The sequence below is a fragment of the Cupressus sempervirens genome, chromosome 11 (genome assembly GCF_028749045.1).
Source record: "Cupressus sempervirens isolate cs-2001-9-10 chromosome 11, ASM2874904v1, whole genome shotgun sequence".
In the NCBI taxonomy this organism is placed as follows: Eukaryota; Viridiplantae; Streptophyta; class Pinopsida; order Cupressales; family Cupressaceae; genus Cupressus; species Cupressus sempervirens.
This window is the reverse complement of record NC_143128.1, coordinates 550,524,760-550,551,215: the sequence shown is the minus strand read 5'-3', so window position 1 is coordinate 550,551,215 and position 26,456 is coordinate 550,524,760. Positions and strand designations below refer to the sequence as shown.

The window sequence follows — 26,456 nt, the reverse complement described above, 5'->3', positions numbered from 1 at the left end:
CAGGTACATTAATCATATCAGCTAGAATTTGTTGACTGAGATAAACTGTCATTATGTTCAAAATTTGTTTTCTGTATAGACATTTCTTGTTTGAATTGATGTTGAAAAAAAAAATAAATTTACAATCTGCTCCGTTCTTATGAATTTACCATACACAACATGAATTGGGGTCAGGAATGGGATTACTTAAATGAAAAGACATAGAACTTATATGGATTCAATCAGTTCTCAAAACAGGAATTTCAGTATTTTTACATCTTAGCTTGACTATATGAATGTCTTTGCTAACAGGAGAAGGAATGGCTGCCATTCCTGTGATTGAGCAGTGTATTAAAATGCGACCTTGCCTTAGGATTTTGATGACCACTTCAACAGTTACCGCCTTGTAAGCTAGACTATCCTGATTCTTAGATTCAAAAGTCTGCATGGCTCTATTTTATTTATGGCTTTATAGTTTTCTGCAGTTGTATCACAGATTGACCTCTCTCTTTCTTCTACTGTACTGTGATAAAATGCTTTTGAACTGATGCCAATCCTTGTAGTTTTAAAGTTTTTCTTTTTTCTTTTATTGGACTTTCTAATACTAAAATTAGATTTTGTTTTTCATTTTTCAGAGATTTCTGCTTTAATAATTCTGATCTTTTGATTAAAAAACAAATATGCGAGTTCTTCATTTGATACATGCTTCTGCATAGGTTAAATAAGTTTTGCATAGATTTTATGGAATTTTTTGCAGAGCCCACGTATCATATTGAGTGACTTATGTTTTTAAATTTTTTTTAATCATACTAACATTACCCTTCTGGGTCTTATTCTACTCTTTTTGTGTTCAGCATTTTTTTCTAAGTTAAAGAATTTGCAATGCTTTTATAGTTTTAGAGCAATATTACTTAAGTGGTTTCATAGATGGAAAACCCAATTATTGTGGACTTAGGATACATGTATCACCTGCATTTGATGAATGCTTCGGCATTGCTAAATATTGACTTCCAAGGTGAACATAGACAACAGTCGCACTTTAGTCATTCAAATTCTTAATTGACTATGTTGGGTGGATGATATAGAAATTTGATCTGTAGGCCATTTTGATTGCTTACTGACAAACGTCAAATTGACCTAGGTGTAGAAGATTCATCCCTTGCTCTGATGATTTTGCATTTGATAGATTTTGTAATGATGTACATCTTGATGAAGAATAAGGCTAATCTACATTTTGACATACTAAATAAGAGTATAGAAGATTGAGTCTGATGCCAAACAAGTTCGTTTTAAGCATATTGTTGAGTTCACCTTCTTCTCGTTTGAGCTCTTGTCTACCTGTTGTGGTCAACCTTTTCTTTGAAATAAACCTGTTTCTGTAGAAGAATCCAGAAGAGTTCCCTTCAATTGGAACTGAGATTTTAGTCTTTTATTCTCAGTTGCTTCCCTTTTTCCGGGGAAAATGTAATTTAATTTTTTTTTGAAAGGTTATGAAATTTTTTTTGAGTACCCTTTCCTCATTGTGTCCAAAATATATCGTGGAGTTCCTTTAGGTTCAGTTACATGTCTATCGTGTTAGAGTTGAAGGAACCATTTAAAAGTGTTTTAGATCACTCATTAATGATTGATGTAGATATCTTTGTAATAGATCTTGTTAGAGTTGAAGGAACCCTTTAAAAGTGTTTTAGATTACTCATTAATGATTGATGTAGATATCTTTGTAATAGATTCTCACTCTCTCTTGATGAACAATTTATGATTCAGAGGAAAGAAGCTTGAACTGAATTTCCTGTGAAAGATATATGCTTCAAAAAAAATATTGAATGGTTTCCAAAGGTGAATGAAATGTGGTCCATATGTAGTTAGAGTCTCATGCTATAATGGCGGTCTAACTTAATTAGTTGTGTGTGTTTTTTAATTCTTTTTCACATATTGTTCATTAATGAATTTTTGTATAATTCTTCATATGTGAAAGTTCCTCAGGTAATATTACCAGAAAAAAAAAACCCTCGTTGGCTGCTATGATAGTGTCGCTTACGAAGCCCTTCATAGCTTTTCAGGCATGATGGTGATACAATATGTATCCATAATTAAGGCATGAAACAAATGTCAGAAGTGAATCTAGAAGGAAATTGCAAATGTTGTTAATGGATTCAATGTTTCTATATATTACTGAAGTAGATAAATTAAAGTTCTTTTGACTATTTGGATGGTGACATTGATAACTGAACTGTTCTACTTATGTTTGTCTACTGCAGTTCTGTACTCCAAGATAAGCTTCCAAATGGCGTTATCTGTCAGGTATTGTAAGTTTTCTCAAACCATTGGGTTGAGTAATGTAGTTAAGGTTATCTGTCTTGTATGCAAGATACCTAAGTGTTTGGTTGATGGGAAATGAATAGTGCAGGTGTACAGTCAGGTGTTTGGCTTTGTTACATAAATTAGGCTTTTGAGGTTGCTTCTTGTGGTGGGATCCATAAGACATTCCATCCTAAGTGAAATAGTGGAACTATTTGAGAAAAAAAGAGGATTATATGTTGACTAGGTTTTTCCTGTTCTTATATGCTGAATTCATTTAAGTTTGGATATTTGAACAAGATTTGACCTAGAGTGATATGATAAGACTGATGTTGATTGCACCAGAAACTTTCAAGTGTATCTGATTCCCTTACCTTCTTTCAGGATTTAGGTAGTGCACCATTGAGTTTCATGATATGAGGATACAGGGATATGGGGATGGGGGGACCAAAAGCCTGAGTTTGGGGACAACTGTGCAAGGGGGAGCTAATACATATGGTAATTAAAAGTATTCATAATTTTCTGTATAAAGTTATACATTTCAAATTAAGCTTTGACAAATAATAAAATAGTAAAATAGAAAATATTAAATACTAAAATACTTGAATACTACTCAAATTTGACAAATGAAAATGTCAAATTGGAGGTTTTTGTTATATCCAAAATATCTTAAAGATGTTTGCAATGTGTAGCATGATATCAAAATAACAAATTGTAGTGAAGGAAGGCCTCTAATCATGCCAGAACTCCTCATCATTGGAACTACTGAACTCTACATTGTCAAACTCTATTAAAAAATACCAACCAGCCCTACCTTTGGAATTGTAGCATCCTCATCAATTTGTTCTACATCCTCTGGCTCTACATCCCATCATGTTGCTGGTCTCTCTTTGTATACAAGTGTCTTGTGGTCAAGGAGATACAAAGAACTATGTACATCCCAGAGGTAAGTTTGGTCCTCTTGAGAGAGTAGATTAAGCTATAGATAGACCGGTTCTTTCAACAACTGAAGAACTATAAATTGGAGATAGCAATTGAGTGGCTAGAGTGGTAGTCAAAGATTCCAGTCCATGAAAATTCCACCTCAAAGTTGGGTACTCCTATGACGTAGTTGCCATATCAATCTTTTCTGCCTCAGAATAACCTCTAAGAGTGAAAAATCCGGTTCATGCCAATCATGTTGGCATCTACAGTATCATACATCTTCTCAACGGTCCCAAAAACCTTGCCTTCACCTCAACATCTAATAATGATGTAATTCTACTAGGCCTAGTCGTGTATCACTCAAGATCCAATGCGTAGGTAGCCATGTGCAAAGGATTGTTGAGCTTCTCCCTTTTCGATGATGATTTCCTGAATATACATATTGTCGAATGCTAGTTTGAGCTCTTTCTCTCTAATGACATCTATCATTTGGTCAAGAATTGAATCTATGCACTCATACATGTCTCCAAGGTTAGGTGCATTTGCATTCCCATAACTGATAACTTGGAAAATTGGAGCAATGCTGGATACTATATATTTTACATCAATTTAAAACATATCACTCCTCACTATATTCTTCACTCTATAACCTTGCTCTATCTTGGACTTGGCCCACCAATTACAATTTGTTGTCATTACCATGAGCTGAAGTGACTCTTGAAACTCAATTATTCTCTATGAGAGAATGACATAGGATACATAGGTGGTCCCAACAAGTTTTAAGAACTTTTTAGAGAATCTCTTGAAGATTGCATTTGAAGTGTGGTGATTGGAGATAAACATTGGCACATCTCTAGCATCACTTACCATTGTTATGATCCACTTAATCTTCCCTATGTTCTTGAGTGTATTATTCATGGCAAGCACAGAAAATGAAGCTCACCAATTATGACTGTAAGCTGCCTTGATAAATTTCTGGGTAGCTTTGCACTCATGTCCCCCATTTGTCACTGTTTGGACCACATTTCGTGGTAAAATATCCTCAATAGCATCTTTGAGGACTTGAAATTGCAAATCAGCATCTTAAGAATGCTCTAAGCAATCAACTACCTTATGAAAATATGGGCTCTCTGTACATGTAACCATGATGCTGATTAGTGGATGAAGCCTAATGCTGCCACCCATCCAGGACTATATTGTGTTTACACTTGCCAACAGTTTATTTTCTCCATCAACTTGTTGATCTTGGAATATTTCTTATCCAAGATCATGGTCCTCAATTTTGTCTCACTTGTTGGCACATATGATGGTCCTCCCCTTGTTACCATTGATGTCATCTCCTTATAATAAGGAGATTGGGCTACATGGATTGAGATTTCATTGGCAAAGGAGGGCTTGCCAATGGCTTTATGATATTATTCTTCAGATGCTTTTTGATCAAGTCAGCTATGGGTTACTCGTCAATTTGCATTTTACCTACCCTTTCTTGAATGGGCACTTGAAGAACCTTCTATCTCAATTACTCTTGTCCAAAAGTATGACTAGAACTTTGTGGCTGTGTCTGCCGAACTTGAATCCTATGAGACAAAGTAATAGGCATAAGTGTAGCTGCGTTGTCATTAGGAACACCCCATAGCTTGTTTATCTTAGTTCTGTATTTGAGGTTTGCCACTATTGCCAAAAAAAACAATGTATTTCCACATCCTTTCCTTGAATAAAAAAGGTGCGCACTGACTCTGGTAATGCTGCCAAAAAATTCTAAGTCATAAAAATGGTACTTTCACAATCTTCTGCCTTTAGATGTCCATGGCTTGCCTTGCAATGTTGTTGCATGCCTGAGAGGAGATTTATTATTAAACCCTGTCATACTCTGACAATAATGTGGAGGGACACTATTTTTGCAGCTGCATTTTCTATGAAACTAGTTTGGGCATCGAGTTTAGGCTCAACCTCATGGTCACCCCCCTACTAGAGGTACATATTCAGATTCAGTACTTAACTATGAACCTCTACATCATTCTCACTCATGCCCTGAGAGCTCATTGTGACAGTGCAATAATAATGTAAGTTCAAATTTTATAAGTTTCAGTCTTGTTTTAGCCTAGTTTCAATTTTGAATTTTGATGATAATATGAACAATGAACAATGAATATATGAACATTGAATATGCATTTGCAGCCATGTCTATGGAATTATTGTCAAACTCAAATTTTGAAAAAGAAAGTTGAAACTAACAACAAAAATGAAAACTTTTTTTTTGAAAAACCTGTCATATAATTCCCTTTGTACTTGAAAATTCCTTCCAACTTGGTGTAGAATTCTCTTCTTCCTCTTCTTCTTGCTCCTTCTCCCCCCTCTTGCCCTTGCAACACCTCAATTTCACTCTTTCTCACCTCTCTTGTACTTGCATCTCCTCTTCAACCTAGCTGATGAACTGAAGTTGTGAGTGAATGTCATGATTTGTGAGGGTTTAATAGAGCTTAGAGGGCATGGAGAGGACCTACTTGATGTTGGCGTTCGGCCCTTGGTACACAAGTTGAAACAAGGAATTTTAAACATTTAAATGACTTCATTTTCTCTGAGGGATGGGAGATGCTTAGGCATTCTCGGAATGGTCAAGGGATGCTTGGGATGTCCCCAAGATGTCTCAATGTCCTCAACAAATTGGTAGCGATGGTAGGTTAGTGGGAGGATGCCCCGTCTTGCCCCTGCATCCCAGGGATGGAAACGAGGGAAAAAGGAGGCACATTTCACAGTGTTTCACTAGATTTAAGATGATAGGACAGTGGTCTTATATTAAGGGTTTAAACTTTTATCATAATAGCATATTTTCTTCTTATTTTCTTGTCTATTCAATATCATAAAAGGAAAAGATTATAAACAATATATGAGCCATATTGGATCATGCTCTCAAAATTATTTCCATGTCAAGAAAATCATTAATAATGGTGGTGATTATAAACTCTATTATATTCTTTGCCTTTTATTTGACCATGTAGCCTTTTGTTTATTTTAGGTCCCAGTTTAGGGGCATGGATATTAAATGATGCTAATTATTATGTAATGTTCATCTTGATATGGTAGTGTGTAATATAGATATTGTATATCAATGTTCCATATGGCATGATATACATCCAAATATATTGTATCTATGTTGTATTATTTGCAAAGTTCCACAATGTTTTTGCCGTGGTGACATGGAGGTATGAAAAGAATCCTAGACACATTGTGAGGACAATAGCCTACAATGCTGTTTTTTGGAGGCTACAGATGATGGTAGTATATATATCACTATATGAAAAATATCTAAGTTGCTGGTTCAGGTACAAGGTTGGGTACAGGTTTTCTGGTATTTTAGTTGAAAATAGACAGCTTGGCATGAACATTACAGCCCTAAACTTTGATTTAGTCCCCCAAAAATTCTATACTAAACAAAAATGATAATCATTTAATTTAGAGAAAACACAAATCTTTTTGATTTTTAACTTATCATAATTCAAATATTACATGACCTATGACTCTCAAACACTCAAAAATTTGAAAATTCAAAGTCAAGCAATATATTGTATTAATATAAAATCATAAAACTATATGGAATAATTTTTTAATTGTCATCATATTGATTGTGGGGAGCGGATCTGTTTGCTCTGTACTTTAGGGGAGGTGGAGAATGAGGCTCATTTCCTTTTTCGATGTCCCATCTACTATGAGATTAGAGAGAGATTCTTTTGTCTATTCAGGGAATGCTTTTTTCTCCATGAGTTTTTCAGCTACTATGATCAGAGATGTCTTGCTCTTTATATTCGTGAGGCCACCAAGCTCCGTGATAACACGATCCAGACATTGCTTCCCCACTGACACTCATCTACTGAGCTCATTATTGCCTTCTTTACATCATTATCCCCTTTGCGTAGTGTGAAAAGGTCTTCCAGTTCTATTCGGGCTAATGGGCATTCCAGATGTGTCAGATCCCGTTCTGACTACTTGCACCAGCGACACTGTTTAGGAGTGGACAGAGACAGGGCAGTGCCTCTTCGCATCGGCATTTGTTTCATTTAGTGACAGATTTCTTCTCGCCCAAGAAAGACTCCTAGCGCTTTCTTGGTCTTTGTTCTTTATTGTTATTTCTTTGGCTGTTTTCGTTTTCTTCGGACATCTTTGTATGCTCCTGCTTGGGTTTGCTTCACTGTTGTAATCTTTTCAGTCCCATAGACCTCTTTTGGTCTTTTGTTGGACATTAATATCATTATCTTAGCTTATCTTATCTATCCATTGTAGACTGTAGTATTAGTACTATCGAACCTTGAATTAGAAGGTAAATTGGAATCAACAAAATGAATGCATGAATCTTGAAATATGTCTTGCTCTAGTGCTTTAGTCACTTCTTTTCTCTCCAATTCAATGATATCTTAATCAATGAACATTATATTTGCTTCTTTAGTAGTACTATTAGCAAAAGATTTGTCACCTAATCTTTTTAATTCAAAGGTCATGATTATATTGGACAAAGATATAACTGTTGATAGGCTCTTGGGTTACTTTGTTTCTTTTGTGTAAATCCCCTCATATGAGCTCCAATTGCTAGAAGCACTACAATGCTGGGACAAAGTAGGTGTAGCTAGCCTCGAAAGATTTGGTATGCTAACAAAATAACATTGTGAATCTACAAATAAAACCTTTCAAGCTACGTTTCCTAGGGATGCATTTCCACCGAAAATCCATAGGTACCATAAATGCTTTTGGGGACTTGGCGATGGCCAGAAGTGTTTCCAAGTTGTCCCTGGCTAAGCCAAAAATTTAGAAAACACTTCCAAAATGTTGTGACAATCAACCCAAATGAACATTGTCTCATTTGGCATACCATGTGTCCATATAACGCTGTCTTTGCATGCTTGTGTCTTTGGAACTCTCTAATATTGGGTCCTTGATCTCTTTCTTAGACACAATCTTGTCATTGCATGATGTGAAGTTCTTCAAAACTTCTCCATTGGCTTTGAAGTCATTGATATAGAAAAAGATGGGATCTTCTATGTGATTAGGTTGGTGCAATGTGATTGTTCTATCTTTAATCGATCATGTTTCAATAGGGTTTGATTCTTCATCTATTTTGCTTGTAATATTTTTGGATGACCTTCTTTGTATTGTCCATAGCCTCATTGTAATGTCCCCACTATTAGGGTTAGTTTGGAACAAGCAATACTTGCAAAATAATGGTTAGAATCACAACAATAACAAAACTAATTATATTATTTTACCCTTTAATTTAACCCCAATCTTAAGAATGTCTCCAGATCGGGCTTCCTAGCTAATAGCTACCTCGCCATCTTCCCGAGAGTGCACCCCTTAAGATTCTTCTTGGACGGGCATCCTCTATCCAAGGCCAATCATATATGCATATATTGACATCATCAAAATATTCTGAGTCCTAACACATTGATTCTCGGCCATGGCGGACAATGGAGATCTTAATATCTCACATGCTCCATGCTTCGAGTCCATATTGATTTTTGGCCATGGCGGACAATGGAGATCTTAATATCTCACATGCTACATGCTTCAAGTCTCATTAATATCCATGGTGTTAGCACCATGAGCTAACACAATATTATCCACAAGTATGATTCATTAATATAAGTAAATTCATAAACATAATTAAACAAATATAATCCATAAACATACCTTTCTTACCTTCTTCTTTTCCAAGAGTCACAACCTTTCATGATACAAATCCTTTGATAGTCACAACACTTCATAGTTGTAATCCTTTCGAAAAGTCACAACATTTCATAACTAAAATCCTTTAGAAAAGTCCCAATACTTAATAATTACAATATTTTTGAAGAGTCCCAACTATTCATAATTATGACCCTTTCGAAGGTTCACATCCTTTCAATATCATTGATACATTTCCAAAAAGTCATTTCCTTATTTTCTTCATATTACTTTTCTCTTCCATTTTTCCTTTTTGAACTACTATCTTCTTCTCTTCTTTTTTCCTCCTCTCTAAAATAAACTCTCCTCCCTTTTATATCTTAATTTTAAGGAGTCACGTCTATTTGTTGAAACATCTCTTGACTTTTCATTAGATTTAGTTAATTTATATTATTCATTTATTTACTTATTTGTGTTTATTATTATTTGTTATTAAATTCTATTTAGAAAGTTAACACACTTCCTACAATATTGTCTCTTGTATTTAATTTTATCTCTTTATCTACTCATTGGAATTTTATTATTTTTTAATTATTTAAATTATCACACTAAATATTATTTAATTGATAATATAAATTAAATGATAATTATTTCCTAGTTTTATATTTCAGTATTAGTTTTAATATGACTTTGTTATCATTATTTATTTAACAACATTGTATTATCTAATTTTTATTAAATTTCTATCTTAAAATGGGGATATGACACTCATATAGGTACTCTGTGGGGTTTTTTGTACACATCAACCAAGTGCAAGACCTTGAGTAAAGGTTCCAACACCTACAAACAAATTAAAGCTACCATTAAACATAAAACTAAAAAAATTGTTTTCAAGTGGATATAATTTAGAAAAATCAACTTATAGGACACAATTTAAAATTTAAATGGAACTTTGAAGTTACTTCGATCTCATTAACCCTCTCCTTGAAAACAACATAAAAAATAACTCAAATTAGTTGCTTTGATGAAGTTAGTTCCTGATACTTGCCTACCGAAGTGGCTTCCTTTTGTTGTGCTTTTATCAAGCTAATCACCTAAGGTGATTATAGATGTACTTGGTGATGTTTCTAGAATATTTCAGCATGAATTTTACCCAACTAAGTTTTCCTATGTCTTCCAACAAAAGATTAAATGACTCCAAACATAAATGCTGGGTGCCTTGCTTCTTGTAGTGTCACATTTTTTTGTCACAAATTGGACCACCTTTCCTATACCAACCTCTAAGACAACCTCTTCCAACATTTGACATAGATTCTGTAATACCCTCAAATAGGAATAATAGAAAAACAACCATATCTCCAAAGCTAGGGCACACAAAATTCTAACATTTTATTTGCATCTAAGAAATTCTTCAACAAAGTCAGATCTATATTCAGATTATTTATCTGGTTTTCCTGCTAACATTAAAAGTTCCCATGTAATTTTGAGTAGAGAGAAATTATAGAAAAACAATCGTTTTCTGCTCACAAATGTCAGAAATGGTTTACATTGATTTCCTTTTATTTTTCTGAGATGAATATGATAAAACCATGCAGATTTTGACATAAGCATCTTAGAATGTCGTCAAAGCCTAGTTGCCTTTGTTAGCACATCTAGAAAATCAGTGCTAGGTTTGTTCTACTTGTTCCACTTGCCTTTGTTGCTGCTACATTCAATGATGCTCAGTAACATGAAAACACTTTTCTGTAGATGTTCCAAATCTGAACCTGATGCTTGAATTTCACCTTCAAAAAATAGCCTCCAAATCTGATACTGAATTGAAACTCTGAAAATGATGTGCTAGGGCATCATAGATCAAAGCCCTTGGATCGAAACCTACCTTTCTGACTAGGGAGAGTCCCCATCTTTCTGAGACTGGATGCTCGAGTGTTTCAAACCTCAAGCCAAAGATTGCAACAACAATAGAGAAAAGACCGACAACATAATGAGCTCCAAAATAGTCCTAGAGTGTTTTAATGACACTCAAAGAATTATTTAATTTTAGTGATAGATCCATTGCAAACCCATTCCAATGCTTCAAATAAAATCCTCAAAAATGGTATCTATTATCTTTACATTAAATAACTAACAGTGATCTTGGTCAAGATGCTCTGAGTTGTGCAGCCAGGCTTGATGTTATTAAAGACAACGCTGGAGAAGGAATCATACACATAGCACATGTAAATTTCTGACAGATGGATGTATTGGGCCTGGATAATCTTTGTTACCATAAATAAATGGGGAATCTCAAATCCTTCCTACCAGTGCCCACACTGAACGGAGACTGAATATATAATTTAATTAACAAATTTCTTGGCCTCAGCCTTTTATTGATAAAAAACCAAACATATCCCAAAAAATGAGCAAATAGGATCCTTGAAATCCCACACTTCATGAATTTAATGAAAAATACTTGATTAAATCACTTAAAGTACATGTCACTTAAGTCAATAAACTTAAAAGGGGGACAACTTAAGCCTTAATCTAGGAGTCATCTGTGCTGCATAAAAACTTGTACCCAACACATAAAATCATTTATGTTCACTTAAGAGGCATATGAAGACACACCCACAACTTAAGAATAGAATAGAGAACGAGTCAAGACTCCAACAATCAACTCAATGAAGATCTAAGTCCTCTTCCTTGTGGGCTATCCAAGGAAGGAACAACCAATGCATGGTTAAGCCTCATGGCTTGACTTGGGGACATCACAAATTCTTACCATTCTTTACCATGTTAGATGTATTGCCACTCTTCAAGAACATCATCTTACCATTTGAAGCCACAAAAAGTTGATGTTTATGCAATTCGTGCCATCTGATCACCCATTTGATAATTGGTAGTAGTTATTATATACAAAACCTGCCCAGAAACAGTAACAAAAATACTAACATTTGGATAGATTGCGATCAGATAAACAAGCTTCCTCTACATTTCAAAGGGGCAGCTTTATTTTTAGATAAAATTTGAAATGAGTGGGGTTTCGCTTTGACTTGAAGTAGAAAATAGCGATTCTATATAGATTTATGAAATTAAAAGTAAAGCTAAATTGAAAGTCTCTAATTATCATGCAGAACATTCAAACACTGATCCAATAGATGAACAAAAGTTATTAATATCCCATACAAGATAATGAAGATATATCTAAAAACATAAGCGATTGCACATTCAACATTAAAAAAAATGCCTAACTTAAGAAAATTTGATCCACAATTCACCCAACTTCTGATTCATCTTCAAAAATTGGATCTCAAAGTCGCTTCAATCCAATATATATATGTATTTATGAGAAACCTCAAAATTTGCAAAATTTCTCCCAATGATTAAGGCTCAGCATGCATTGCCTAAAGTCTAAAAATCCTTCTCCTATTACCTGTTGGTTTATATATGGGTGACACAATGAAACTGTCTTTGTTTGTAACTGTTTCTTGAGGAGGAAGATAAAACAAGCTTACAGTACATAATATGTTAATCCAATATTAAAGTTCATTTTACGTAGAAAACTTATTTTAAGAAAAAGACAATTTAAAGCTAATGTTCCTCCTCCCTTGTCTTTTTTGTCGTATTCAAGTCCAACAGCTTCATCTTCTGTTGTAAACTTTTCCTTTGAATAGTTCATTTCATGTTAGCTCATTTCATGTTGAAATTCCTGAACTTGGTAATCACAGGAGAGATGGCCTTTCCATTTGGCATTATAGTTGTATTCAAGCAGACTTTTCATATGACAATAGAATTATCTATCCCCCCATCTTTCTTGTGACAGTTATCTGTTTCCCAAATGCCACAAGGCCAGATGACAAGTTGCAAATTCTCTGTTGTACTTTCATCAATGGTATCTTTATTGATCAGCTTCTCAGAAATTTGTGTTTTGAAATTTGGTTTTACAATGTCAACATCAGTTGAATTCAGTTCACCTTGATCAATAATGTTAACATTCAAACTTGGGCAATCGGCTTTGAGATCTAACAACACTGAGCTGTAATTTGCTAATTTCTTTTTTAACTTAGCCAGGAATTTTTAATAATCACATTTTTTGGATTAGTAGAACTCAACAATTTGGCTGACTCATTCTCCTCTAGTTTGTTTATGATACTTTTTGCTAGCTTGAAGATCAAAGTCTGCTTTTTTTTTGTTTTATCAAAATGTTATTATACCATTCCATTACCACATCAATGCACAGTAATGCCTTCAGTAGTCAATTTCTCTACCTGGGATTCAACTGCTTTATCCAAGGTTTGATACTTGCAGATCTGATTCATTGTATCTGAGGTTATTCCTTTGGGTGAGGCTTCCACAAGGATCTCAAGTGAAACATCAAGAGGTTGAGAGTTAGTATATAAAATGGATTTAGTATAAGAAGTTAGAACATCTGATTGCTCTTCCAACAACTATTTTTGTCTTTCCTTTTTCTTCAATCTCCTAGCCAAAATCTCAACAAACATCTTTGCATTGTGAATATCACCTTCCACTACAGAAGGTCCTAGATCAATCTTGCCAACATTTATGTCAGTTATCATAAGATTTTTATTCTTATCATTCTTGTATCCAACAATTCATACAAATTGATGTTCAAAAGTAGCACCTACCATGATTCAACACATTCTTTTAGCTTTTCTAGGTTGAACGTCAGTCTGAAGAAATTTGGCCACTGCATCAAACCAGGATCTATCATCCATGTATACCTTGGTTTCTTCCCAATAGTCCCATTCAACCAATTTGGCGGTGGCAAGGTTAATTGACTATCAGTCATAATGCATGGCCTGGGAATATTTGGAAGAGTCTAAAATTGTGCATGGTTTGTTAACGAGGGGGTGAAGTTGGCGGAACACATTCAATGTGATTGAAGGAGAGGGCGAGTTAACAATTTGATGTACTGGTGAAGAAGAGGGAGATATATTACCTTGAGACAGAGAAGTATGTGCAGTATCTTGATTAAATTGTTGCTTATATTCAGTCTATTAAATAAACTTTGGGAGCCCTTTTCACTTCCAATTTCCTGGTTGTCTTCCTGTTTTTTCCTTTACATGCGCAGAAGGGTTTAGAAATTTGGGTTACAAATTGGTGGAATACTGGTAAATCAATTTTTTTTTGATTATTTGCAAGAAGAATGCTTTAGGACGTCCTAATGATATGCTTTCAGATACTGCTATCCAATTACAACCTAGCTCCCTCCTTGTGGTTAAGATAATGACTTCGAGCATGGCACACTTCCCTAGTGTGACAGGCTTTCAGTTTTCTTTTCCTCACAGAATAATCTCTATCATCATTCTTCTTGAAATAAATCTTGGCCTTGGCGGTATACACATTGGTAGATGGTCCCTGGCAAGCCACTTTTGTGACTGAATTTCACACCTTGGGAGTTTTTCCTTGATTTGAAGATTTAGTTGCAGTGCAATTAGCTATCATGTTACTCAACCTCTTCCTAATTTTACGAAGGACTGATGGTGATCTGTAAATGAATATTAAATTTATGATTAGATTGGTATAGTAATGTCTATTTGCAGATTTGAGGAATACTAGTTTACTTTAATTTGCTTGCAGGTGATAATCAGATTCGAGTACATTATTAGAAAGATTGTCACCTTCCATTAATGTACACAGGGTGCCCATAAAGTCATAGAGTCACACATATGACAAAAGAGTTTACACATTAAACATCTCTAGAATACATATTAGTACAAATAAAACAATTTTGAGACTTAATCTCAATAAATTACATTTCAACCATATCAAGTTTCTTTCTGAAGTGCTCAACTTAACTCTGGAGAGAGGCCTGGTGAGAATGTCTACAATTTGATCACTTGTACTAATATACTCCAACTGGATTGCATTCCTTTCTACCATATCTCTGACACAGTGATAAGGAATCTCTATATGCTTAGATTGATCATGGAACACTAGATTCACTAAGAGCTTGATACAACTTTGATTGTTACAGTGGATGTAGTAGGCTTCAGGTGTTTATCAAATAGTCGCATAGTCAACTTTCTAAGCCATATTGCTTCTCTAGCTCCCTTAGAGGTTGCAATTTATTTTGCTTTTGTAGAACTTTGTGCTACTGAAGATTGTTTCGTACTTATCCAAAAAATCATGGCTGATCCCAAATTGAAGCAACATCTTGAGGTACTTTTTCGATCAGTCACACTTCCAACCCAACCTGAATTTGAGCAGCCATGTAGATCTAAGTCAACTTTTCCATATTTGAGACCATATCCAATAGTACCTTGAAGGTACCTCAATATATGTTTTGCAGCAACTAGGTGTAATTCCCGTGGTTCACACATAAACTGACTCAAAACATTCATTGCATAATAGATATATGGTCGAGTGTTAACCAAGTACATCAGTGATCTAATAATCTGTCTATAAAGAGTAGGATCTGCAAATCTGGATTTTGTTGCTGCCTCTTCTAACTTATCTAAGTTTGTTTCCATAGGTGTGGACATCAGTCTATAATTTGTTATCCCAAAACTTTTCAGAATATCAATAGTGTATTTTCCTTGATTTAGAAGAATAGCATTAGGTTTCTGCAAGAGTTCCAAACATAGGAAGTAGTGTAAAATACCCCAAGTCTTTCATATTAAGGCCAAGTCCTTACATTGAACAATAAGATGATCTTCTCTTGTAGTTAGCAGGTCATCAACATATAGGAATAAATATTAACATATCACCTTTAATAATTTAAAGTGGAGATTTGGGTCTGCATCATTCTTTGAAAAGCCTAGTCCCATAAGATAGTTGTCGTTTCTTTCATACCAGGCTCGGGGAGCTTGTTTAAGTCCATATAGGGCTTTCTTTAATTTGCATACATGTGAGACTGCATTATGAATCACAAAACCTTGAGGTTGTTCTAAATAGACTTCTTTGATAGTCTCGTTGAAGAATGCAATTTTCACATCCATTTGGTGTATCTTCCAGCCTTTAGCTGCAACAATGGTTATGAGTGCTCTAACATAAGTATATTTGGCAATAGGTGCAAATGTCTCCTCATAATTGATACCTTCCTTTTGAGAGAACCCTTTGGCAACAAAAGTGCTTTATGTTTCTCTATATTGCCATATGCAACATGTTTGATTTTGCAGAGCCATTTAGAGGAGACAACAAACTTCCCTTTAGGTCTATAGGTACTATATCTTATACATCATTTTTCAGGACGGACTGATACTCTACTGTCATGTCATCTTTCTATAATTGATGTTTGAGAGCATCTATTACACTAGTAGATTTTGAGTTTATGATCTCACTCATTGGAGCCACATAGCTTGAGAATCTGTTAGGCCTTTTACTTTCTCTGAATATTCCTTTGGGTTTTGCAAAGTTTTCAACTTCCTCAATCATTTTCCTAGCCCAAAGAGGTATTTTCTTGTTATTGTTTTGATTTTCCTCTTGATGCTCCCTCTGAGTCTCGTGATCTGTTTTGATTTCATTAGAGGTTTCTTTTGGGTGCTCCGTCTGAAATTCAGGAGTAGGTCCTCCCTCCATGTTTTTAGGCAAATCTTGCATTTATAACTCATTTGAGTTCTTTGATCTTTAAAGGCAATGTCTTCCCCAAAGATGACATCTCTGCTCAACTCTACTTGACCTTGTTTAGGTATGTATATTTTGCAGGCTTTTGAGGTTTCATTGTAGTCTAAAAAAAATTCTTTCCTCCTGGAAGGTTCTAGTTTTGTCCTCTTCTCTTTAGGTACATGAATATATACCAGGCAACTGTTGTGCTCTCACAACGTATGCCCCATTTCTCTTAGAAATGGAGACCTCCTAGTAATTTTTACTTTGTGTACCAGACTCCTAGTTTGGAGTTTGGTTCATTTTTTTGAACTCCCCTAGGAGTTTGGGTCAAGCCCCATTCTCTGATTGGGAAGTCCGAAGGATCAAAGTCTAGAGACAAGGTGAAGATTTTGAAGTTTCATGTGCTTAAGTGCGCACTAGCGCACATGTGCATGTGTGCAAAGTGCGCAAGTTTGCACTACATCTTCTTCTGGAGATGTGCACATGTGCATGTGTGCACCTACAAAGGTGCGCACCCACAGAGATGCGCACTAAGGGCCCGGGATCTATATAAGAGCCTAGGAACCCCTCCTTCCTCTCATTCGCTCTCCACTCCCTCTTCTCATCGCACCCCCGCACCCTTCAACGTGTGCTACCTCCGCCGCTCCCTGACCTACGAGCATACAAACATAATGTTATGTGCACACCTCCCTAGGGAGTGCAAGTGCGGACCTTCCCTCATAAGTCAAAGCAACTAAAAAACAAGGATTGACAAACCTTAAGCATTAAGGAAGTGGTTGCGCACTTTTTGTGCTCACAAATACAAATAAAACTAAAGTCATTCCCCCACTTTGCACATGCACTCCGCACTAAAGGCCAAATAGGGGCTAAAAGAGCGCACCTTCGCACCTGTAAGGGTGTGCTAAAGTGTACAGTAGAGCATTGGGGGGGGATTGATTGGTTTTGATTACGTTCTGATTGATTTTGACCAGTGTTGGAGTAAATTAGGGCTTGTTTTAGGTTAAATTTTAGCTTTCCGAACTAATGGTGCCTTTCATATGCAAATAAAATGGCGTCGTCCTTTTCAATGGCAGAAAAGATAGCTCCGAAACTTGTAGTATTCAAGTACCAAGGTGCACTAAGGAAATTCCGGTTTCAAGATGAGCATGCTGAGATCAGAGACACAGAACTTGGGCATATAGATTGGAACGCCTTCCTCACGATTTGTAACAAGCCTAAAGAATGATCTGCAATGGTGTCAACACTTATTCGGTCAGGCCTTGTTAACATGACATCACATCCATTATCCGTCCAGTCCTTAGATTTCATAACAACTCTCGCAGAATACTATGTGACCGAAGAGAAGGTCGTCAAGAGTGTCACAGGAGAGATAGTCTTGTACCTCCGACCTAGGAACATTGAGAAGGTATTCTGTCTTCCCAGGGCAGACTAGTATTTGAAGATAACCTATGATAGAGTAGAAAGATGGTATCGGGAGAATGAAAAGGAGGCTAGAGAAATAATTCAATCCTCTTTCCTGATGGATTGAACACTAGTAGGCCGTAGAGTCGGCAAAGTGGACTTGACTAGGGGGTATATGAAGGATGGAATTGGATATGCAATTATACTTCTGAGAAGAGTCATGGGACTTCTTGCTGCAGGACACCTTCACATCTGGATGGTCCACTTTATTGAAACCATCAGGACGACAGAGATGCCAATTGACTGGGCTACTATCCTTAGTGATAATTTGCATGAGCAACTCGTCGCTGTGAAAACCGATCCAAGATTCTATATGACATCATATATGGTGCACTTACTGGCAGCAAGAACCACATATTACCCAGGCCTCTACAAGAAAGGGAGCATGCAAGATGCTAATGCTTGGCCTATGTGGTGTATCCACATTTGGTGAAAAAGTAACTCTTAGAGCAGAGTGTGGAATACAGGGTGGTGAATGACGACTTCATCTTCCCAGTCATCAGATTTATAGAAGGTGATTATGTAAAAAGGATGTTAGTAGAAGCAATGGCCAGGATTATAGAGATTGGCGCTTTCTACATTCAATTTAATACATTCACCTATCTTAGGGTAGCCGGTACTCTAGATAACCCGAAAAAGCTCCCAAGATACCCATCTGATAGGCTAATCTTGCTAATGAGTGCACACCAACTCACTTCTACATACGACAGAGTGAGGAGACAACATAAGAAGACATGGGTATGGCCCATCACAATCGACGCTTTTGAGGTCAAACAAAAGCAAGACATTATGACTTTCGATTCTGAGTGGGATCAATATTCCTTGGAAGAGTACAACTCCCCTCACCCCTACTTTGATAACATCAGGATGGTACAACATCTGGCAGGGAAGCAGTTTGTACATGAGGATGCATTAGAAGACCATTGGATGACTGTAGTAGATGACTATGATATTCGGATAAGGGATTATTATAGGATGACTCTATACTTGGCAGAAAAGGTGTTGAAGATAAAGATCCCTCTAAAGGCGGTGGAAAAAGATTCATAAGATATCTTGGATCCTTTATACAATAGGGTCAAGATCTATGACATGCTGATAATGAATGCAGAAATCGGGAGAGATGAGAATGCAGAAATCAATCATCTGGCTAGGCATATAGTCCAATTAACGAAGGAATGGATCAAGAAGCCTTTTAGAATGGATCCAGTTCCTTAGGCTGTTCCCCTATAGGCCATTGCAAGACCGGTCAAAGGAAAATGTGCGTTAGTCACAGTGCCAACCTTCCCTACTGAATCCCCAGTAAGGCTGGAAACGGTGCACCAACATGAGAAAGAGGTTGAGTACTTCAAGGCTGATAAGGGAATGAACAAAAGGAAAAGAGTACCCGCAAAGGAAAAGAAGCAAACGAATCAGGCACAAACGCCTCAACAAGAACAGGTACAGCCTGAACAAGCAAAGCCACAAGCTAAGCCTGTAGCTCAAGAGTCTGTACAAGAGCTACAAACACTTCCGCAACATGAATAGGAAGAGCCAAAATAGGTAGAGCAAGAGTAGGAAGAAGAACAGAGGGTGCCATTGGCGGCTACACAAGAGGAAGAAGCCTCCCTTTTGGCTCCCAAAAGGGCAAGGGTTGAATCAAGTGTGGCAGGAACAAGAAGGAGAACATTAAAGAAGAACATTCCACCCCTACAAGTGCCCGAGGCAATCTCGGAAGCAGAAGTAGAAGAAGGGGAACAAATTGAATATGTCCCCCTTAATCAAAGGACCCGCTCAACAAGGGTAATAGAGGAGGAGAGAAGAAGTTAAACATTGACACCTCCATCTGCTCCAAAAGAGCCTATTCATGTATTAACATCAAAAGATGAGCAACAACAATGGATAGCTGACATGGAGGGTCAAGAAACTGATGTCTTTGACCTCTCTGAATTTGACTTCATTCTAGTGGTCATCGAGATGGTGAGAAAAAGATAAGAGATACTCCCACAAGTGAATCCTTAGGAGAGGAGTGGAATCAATTGCCGCCTCTACCTTAAGGACCTTTGGGCATTCTGCCACCATGATCTCAGGACTAAACACTTTTGGATAAAGGCTCAGTAACTCCTCTTCCTCAGGCCACAGAAACATAATAGGTGACCGAGGAAATGGAGCCCCAACAACTTCATGTTGATGAAGTATCAGAGGAAGAACAAATACCTGAAGAGGCTCAACAAATTCCTCATGATACAGAGGCTAGGACCTTAGCCCAACCAAATACAAAGAGTCCAACTGTAGATCTTTCTCAATGAGAAAAGACTCCAGAGAGGACTGATAAGGGGAAGGGACCTACTGTAGAAACAACCTCTTCAACGAAATACATGTCTCCCATGGGCACCACACCGGCATGGCTAAAGAGGGTGGTCATGTTTTGTCAAAAAAGGTAGCTGGACTTGACAGTTGAGGAGGGAATGAAGGAATCAGTGAAAGTAATCAGGAAGCTTGAGCCACCTATGAGTGATGCGCGAACATTGGCCTTCATAATGAAGAACCAAGATTAGGACTTGCTTGCACATATAGCCATTCCTCCTCTGCATGTTGACACCGAACAATTGACTCCTAAAGACTACCAAATCAAGGAGGTCATGTTGGGAAGATCCATGGTAGACACAACAAAAGTAGTGATCACTACAGCATGAAGGAGGTGTTCAGGCATATGGACTGAGACGAGGTCGAGTTGATAGCACTCAGGAAGCAAAATGAGATATTAAGAGGCTACCTGGATGAAATTGTGGGCTCGATAGACCTGAATAATCTAGGGATTACTCTTGTTGCGACATTAGAAAAGAAAGGGACGGGAATTGTACAAGTGGACCCATTTTTGGAGTCACGTCAGCAATGGCGTGACACTTTTGAAGAGAAAGGTGTGCAGATAATACAGTCGAGTGTGGATAAACTCGTATCCATAGTGAATCATGATTTTGGGTTAATGGTTGAGGTGCATACCTAGGCTAAAGATCTATAGGCGCTGAAATCAATAAAAGGTCAAAGGTATCATATGTTAATGGAGGTATTGGCGGATAAGGAACTTGATAAGTTAGATGACTAGATAGAGAAGATATTGGTAGGTAATAAAGGCGCCGTCTACGATGCCACAAAAATGCACCTCTTATGAGTGTTAATATAATGCACTTAGCACAAAACACATTGAGAAGGGGTGCAGATAAGTTGCCTTGTAGCCAGAACCGACAATAAAGTCATGGAGGGACTACACGCAGATATTCAGAAGATAAGAGACCAAACTCAAGAGCAAATTTTGGAAGTGGAGAGGTACTACAATGCTGCTAGCCTTGGGATTTTTGAGGATGAGTCGAAGACCAAGCTTTTTGTGGTGCAAGCAATTGTTCAACAGTTCAGGGGTACATTTGAAGTAGCTTCATCAGAAGATGACATTAGACAAGCCTTCAAGACCGAAGAAGCATTGTTAGAGCTAGACACCAAGCTTAAAGATTTTGTAGAAACAAGGATTGAAGTAAGTAACTATCGACAAATAGTCAAGAATAAGTATGAGGGTCTCGATTTACCGGAAGCTACTCAAGTGGCCGAAATAATAGAGAAATTTAAGAGCAAGCATCTAGACATTGTTTTGGTATAACGGGGAAGAAAACCTAGATTTTGGAAATTCAGTTTTGACACTTACGAAAATTTTGAATTTATGGAACCAATCACTAAGGTGCACAAGTGCACTTTTCTCAGAGGTGCGCCGATAGTTTTTGAAGAATAAGCAGTGCGTCGATAGTTAACTGCCAGTTCCTAATTTAGAGCATTCCATGCACCGAAAACACATTTTGACAGCAGTTCAACTCCTAGAAATGTCTAGTGAAGGCCGAGCTTCCATTTTTAGAGCTTCCAAAGACTCCTAGATCATCTTGCAGCTGCATTCTTCTTATCTTTTCATTCTTTTATTCTTTTGTGTCGTGTAAAGGCTCATTCGCCCATTAATGAATATAAACAAGGGTGGAGATCTATTGAACACCATTTAGAGAGTCAGTTTGTATATAATTAGATTTGTTTTATTAGTTTTTTAGCATGAGTTGCATTTTAAGAACTCTCTCTCCTAACACAAAGGAGGAGATGATTTCCTATAAATACATGGATGTAATATGTACTCCAGGCCATTATTTTGATGCAATAATATATGTTATTGGTTCTCTCATTTTGAGTGTAGTTATTCTTGCTGGAGTGTGTTATTTTTGTGGATGCATGTTCATGAATAATAATGGAGCCAATGGTTTTATTGTGTTGTTATGATTGTGCGACCTTTTAGTTCTGGTGTTTGCCTTGTGTTAACGAATTCTGCTGACGTAACGAATTGGAGAAAAGATCACCTATTGCTTTTGCATAGCGTCTTGTCTCACATGAGTGCACTTTCCATGGCCTTGCAATTTGATGAAACGTGAAACATCTTTCGGTTATTATTGAGTTTCCATGAACGATTGCATCAGTGGAATTATGGAAGCGTTGCTCCTATTTTCATTGGTTTTCTACTTGATCTTTTTGATGATTTAATTCGCAGACGTGTTGTTATCGTGGTTTATATGCATTAGGAATTTCCCTTTCAAGTTGTTTGCTTTAATCTCTCGTTATCTTTGGTATTTTCTTTTCTAACACTTGGTTAAAATATGAATTCATATAGTTGCATCGATAGATTGCATTCATCATAAAACAAAAATACCAAAAAATATCTCTTTTGTGGTTACTTTTTCAAACAACAACAAATCAAACAAATTATCCGAAATTGTTCAGAACTAGCAAAGGCCTCCTTTCGAACATACACATTTATCTTCAATTGAGTGGATTTCAGTAGGTCGCAAGATCACCCAGAACCTTGGAGTTGATCCTTGATTAACTTTTCAAGAGAGGAATTTGAAAGGATTCCTGTTGTTCAACATCATGCAAAACGACAACTCAACAACAACCAAATGTTCTTAGATGGATTATGTTAGGTTTTATGTCAGTAAAAGCCTGTCCAGGTTTTTTATTTTTCAAGATGTGAATGGGACATCTGATTTGGACGACTGTTCTTGATGCTTCTGCCTAGAATGTGGTAGCTAAGTTTTGGTCATACATCATTATTTTTGCACCCGTCCACAATAGTTCTATTTTTCCTCTCAACTACTCCATTTTGTTGAGGATTATAGGGTATAGTAAACTCCCTCTAAATCCTGACATTAATACGAAATTCTTTGAAGATTTCTTAAGTGTACTCTTTTTCCCATTGTCAGTTCTTAGAGTCTTAATTTTCTTTCTAGAGGAGTTTTCTGTTGGGGCTTTGAATTCTTTGAATTTCTTAAGGATCTCTTCTAATTCCTTACACCTTAGAAAGTAGATTTAGGTCTTTCTGGAAAAACTATCCACAAAAATTACATAGTATAGAGAACCTCCCATGGCAGGGGTAGACATGGGTCCACATAAGTTTGAGTGGACTAATTCCAGTATATTTTTAGTTCTACTCAGACTATTTTGAAAAGATCTTTAGTGTTTTTCCCTAAAGCACACCCTTTACATGTCCCACTATGAGTTGGATTTAGCTTGGGTAGTCCTGTTACTAATTTTTCGATGGAGGTTAGGGCACGAAAGTGAATGTGCCCTAATCTTCGATGCTAGGTCTCATTGGAGTCAGAAGTTTCATGAATGAGTGCTTGTTTGGACTCAGTGCAAAGTTTGTATGGGTATCCTTGTCTTATACCTATAATTTTAGCTTTCTTAAATGCAACGTTCTTTGGCCATGCTAGAACTTTCCCATTCATGAATGTGACCCTATATCTATTATCTTCTAGGGTAGATAATGAAACTAGATTTCTCTTAATTCTAGGTACAAATAGTACATCTTTCAATTGAAAAGTGATACTTGATTCTAATTTGATGGTGCAAGTTCCCACTCCTATTATAGGATGTGTAGAATCATCCCCGATGGTTACCTCTTGGTTAGTTTCTTCCACCGTAGTATCTAAACGTTCTCAGAATCCATTGATATGTCTTGATGACCCATTATCAATTACCCAAGTGTTGAATTTGTTTGATACATGATTTGATAGTGCTGAGTAGAATATGAACTTCTTAGAATCATCTAATGTATTGTTTTTCCAACTTTAGCATAGGATGCTTGTTTCTTTGTTCTATTAGGGCATTTGACAGCATAGTGTCCATATTGATAACATCTAAAACATTGAACTTGAGAGACATCTCTTCTCTACTTGGATGAACTCTTCTCATGAAAATTTCTTTCTTTGTTTTGAAGTTTTTCTTCCTTACTTTCTTATGTGAATATGTGTTTAGTGCAAGAATATCGTCATTCATAGGTTTTTGGTTATTCCCTTTTGACATCTGTCTGGCTTCTTCTTGTAGACTGTCAGACCTTAATCTATCAAGTTTAGTAAGTTTAGATCTTGCACTGATTCCTTGACCAAATAATTCCCATGAATTTGGTAGGCCCCCTAATGCAATTAGTGATAGCTCCTCACTATCAATTTCAAATCCAACAGTTGATAATTGATCCCTTAGCTCTGTTATTCTCACGAGGTATGCATTAATGGATTCTCCTTTGTTCATGCTTATGTGATTCATTTGCCTTTTGAGTGCAAGGGTTCTTCCAGTATTATTTATTTCAAATGTGCTCTAAAGAGATTTGAACATAAGGTATGCAGTATCTTGTTTTGCTAATATAGGTACTATATGATCCCAACTGTATCTACTATTAGTTTCATAGTCTTTTTTTATTCTCAATTCTTTGAAACTTTTTTGGTTCATTCTGAGGTTCTGTATTCTTGATTTTCACTACTTGGTTTAATTTATTTTTATTTAATATCATCATTATCCTTAATTTCCAAGATGTGAAATTGTTCGCTCCTTCAAGGCGATCCTCAAATCTGACTGCGTTTGTCATTTTGAATAATATAATGTGACTATAGTAACAAGGTAAGCAATCTGAGTTCCCAAATTTAATATGGATCTCCTTTACCTTGGCTCTGATACCATGTAAATGCATATTAAATTTATGATCGGACTGGTATAGTAATGACTATTTGCAGATTTGAGGAATACTAATTTACTTTAATTTGCTTGCAGATGATAATCAGATTAGAGTGGATCAGAATTACAATACTGAAACTGTATATCAAATCTGAATGGCTATGTTTTGGTCTCTAGTCTGAAGTCGCCGATCTGGAGAGATAATGCATTTATTGATTTCAGTGATTATCTCCATTTTGGTTTCTATATATAATGCCTTTAAGTGACATATCATGAGTGGACATGTCCGCTCATGATATGACTTCCCATGAAGAGACACAAAGGTTCATAATTAAATCTCTAACAGGCCTCATCCTAATCGGATGTGATTATGCATTAAACAGACTTTATTTATGAGACCTCCAATCTGTATAAACTACAAAGGATTATATGCTCGATCCAATTGAGGACATATATGATAAACACTTTTATCAATATTGAGCAATAGATCATATACTCGATCTTCAAGAGATAATCTGGAAGTGCAGATTGAGTATACTTATATATGGTTTCGATTAGATGTAAGGATTCTTCCAAGGTGTATGAATAATAATTCTGATTTGGCACAGGTATTATGTGCAAGCACAGTGAACTGTCATGCACTTTTATTATTGGCTTGATCCTTTTAGCTGACCGACGCTACATATATCAACATGATCTTGGAACAATATCGGTAACCTCCCTTACTGTTGATCTAATCTTAGGCAAAGGTTGTAACCTCACAATATAATACGCTTCCTCAACCAAGTCAGAATTATCATCACCTATGTTAGGAACATCCAAACTAGGGTTGAAGCTTACATTTGACCTATTGTGAGTCTCATCCAATCTCCCTTTCTAACTTCATGTTCATTAATAATCCTTATAATTGTCTTTTGGATGAAGTTGATGTTCATATGACACACCAATATATAGATTATCCCTTACATAGCCATGTATCCAATATTTACTCTCTGCCCCATTTAATAATAATATAATTCTTCACTTTCCAAAGTTATAAGTTAAAGTGCCTTTTGGACGACTTGATCAATTTTTTAAATTTTGTGTTAAATTGCCCTTTTGTCTATGGGGAATAATAATAGGCTTCAGGTCCTTTGAATATATTTAGCTCGAAAAAAGGGGACATTTCATAGGACCTTGATTTTTCTCTCAAGGCTCACTTCAACACTACTCATACAATTATGCAAGCAAAAAGAACATTCTGCCAGAAATAACGGTAAGAATTCCAAGCTTTTGTACATCCAATTGATGTCTGTGTTTGTAATCTGCCTTCTAATATTCTTAAATAAACATTTTTATACATGGTCGTTTATATGTTCCTTATGCAATTTGAGTTAACATTGTGCTCGTGACAAGAAAGGTTACAATTACTAGCTGTTATGGGATGATGTTTTTTAGCTAGTGTAATGTGCTATATGTTTCACAAAATTGAAGACAAGTTCTTCCTTCGAGCTTGTATTAACTATTAGGGTTCCCATTTTTTCTAAATTTTAAGTATTGTATTTTATTTTGTACCACATTTTTCTCATAGTTTCCTTGATGAAATTTCT

General features: G+C 36.3%; 1 protein-coding gene across 1 annotated transcript in view; it reads left to right on the top strand.

The window, feature by feature from the left end:
* Nucleotides 1–26,456, top strand: part of KDTA (KDO transferase A) — a 250,286-nt gene that overhangs the window by 95,661 nt on the left and 128,169 nt on the right. The window contains exons 2-3 of the mRNA XM_089810177.1: nt 292–385; nt 2,238–2,280. Coding sequence (XP_089666303.1) covers nt 292–385; nt 2,238–2,280 — 137 coding nt within the window. The remainder of the gene's footprint in view (nt 1–291; nt 386–2,237; nt 2,281–26,456) is intronic.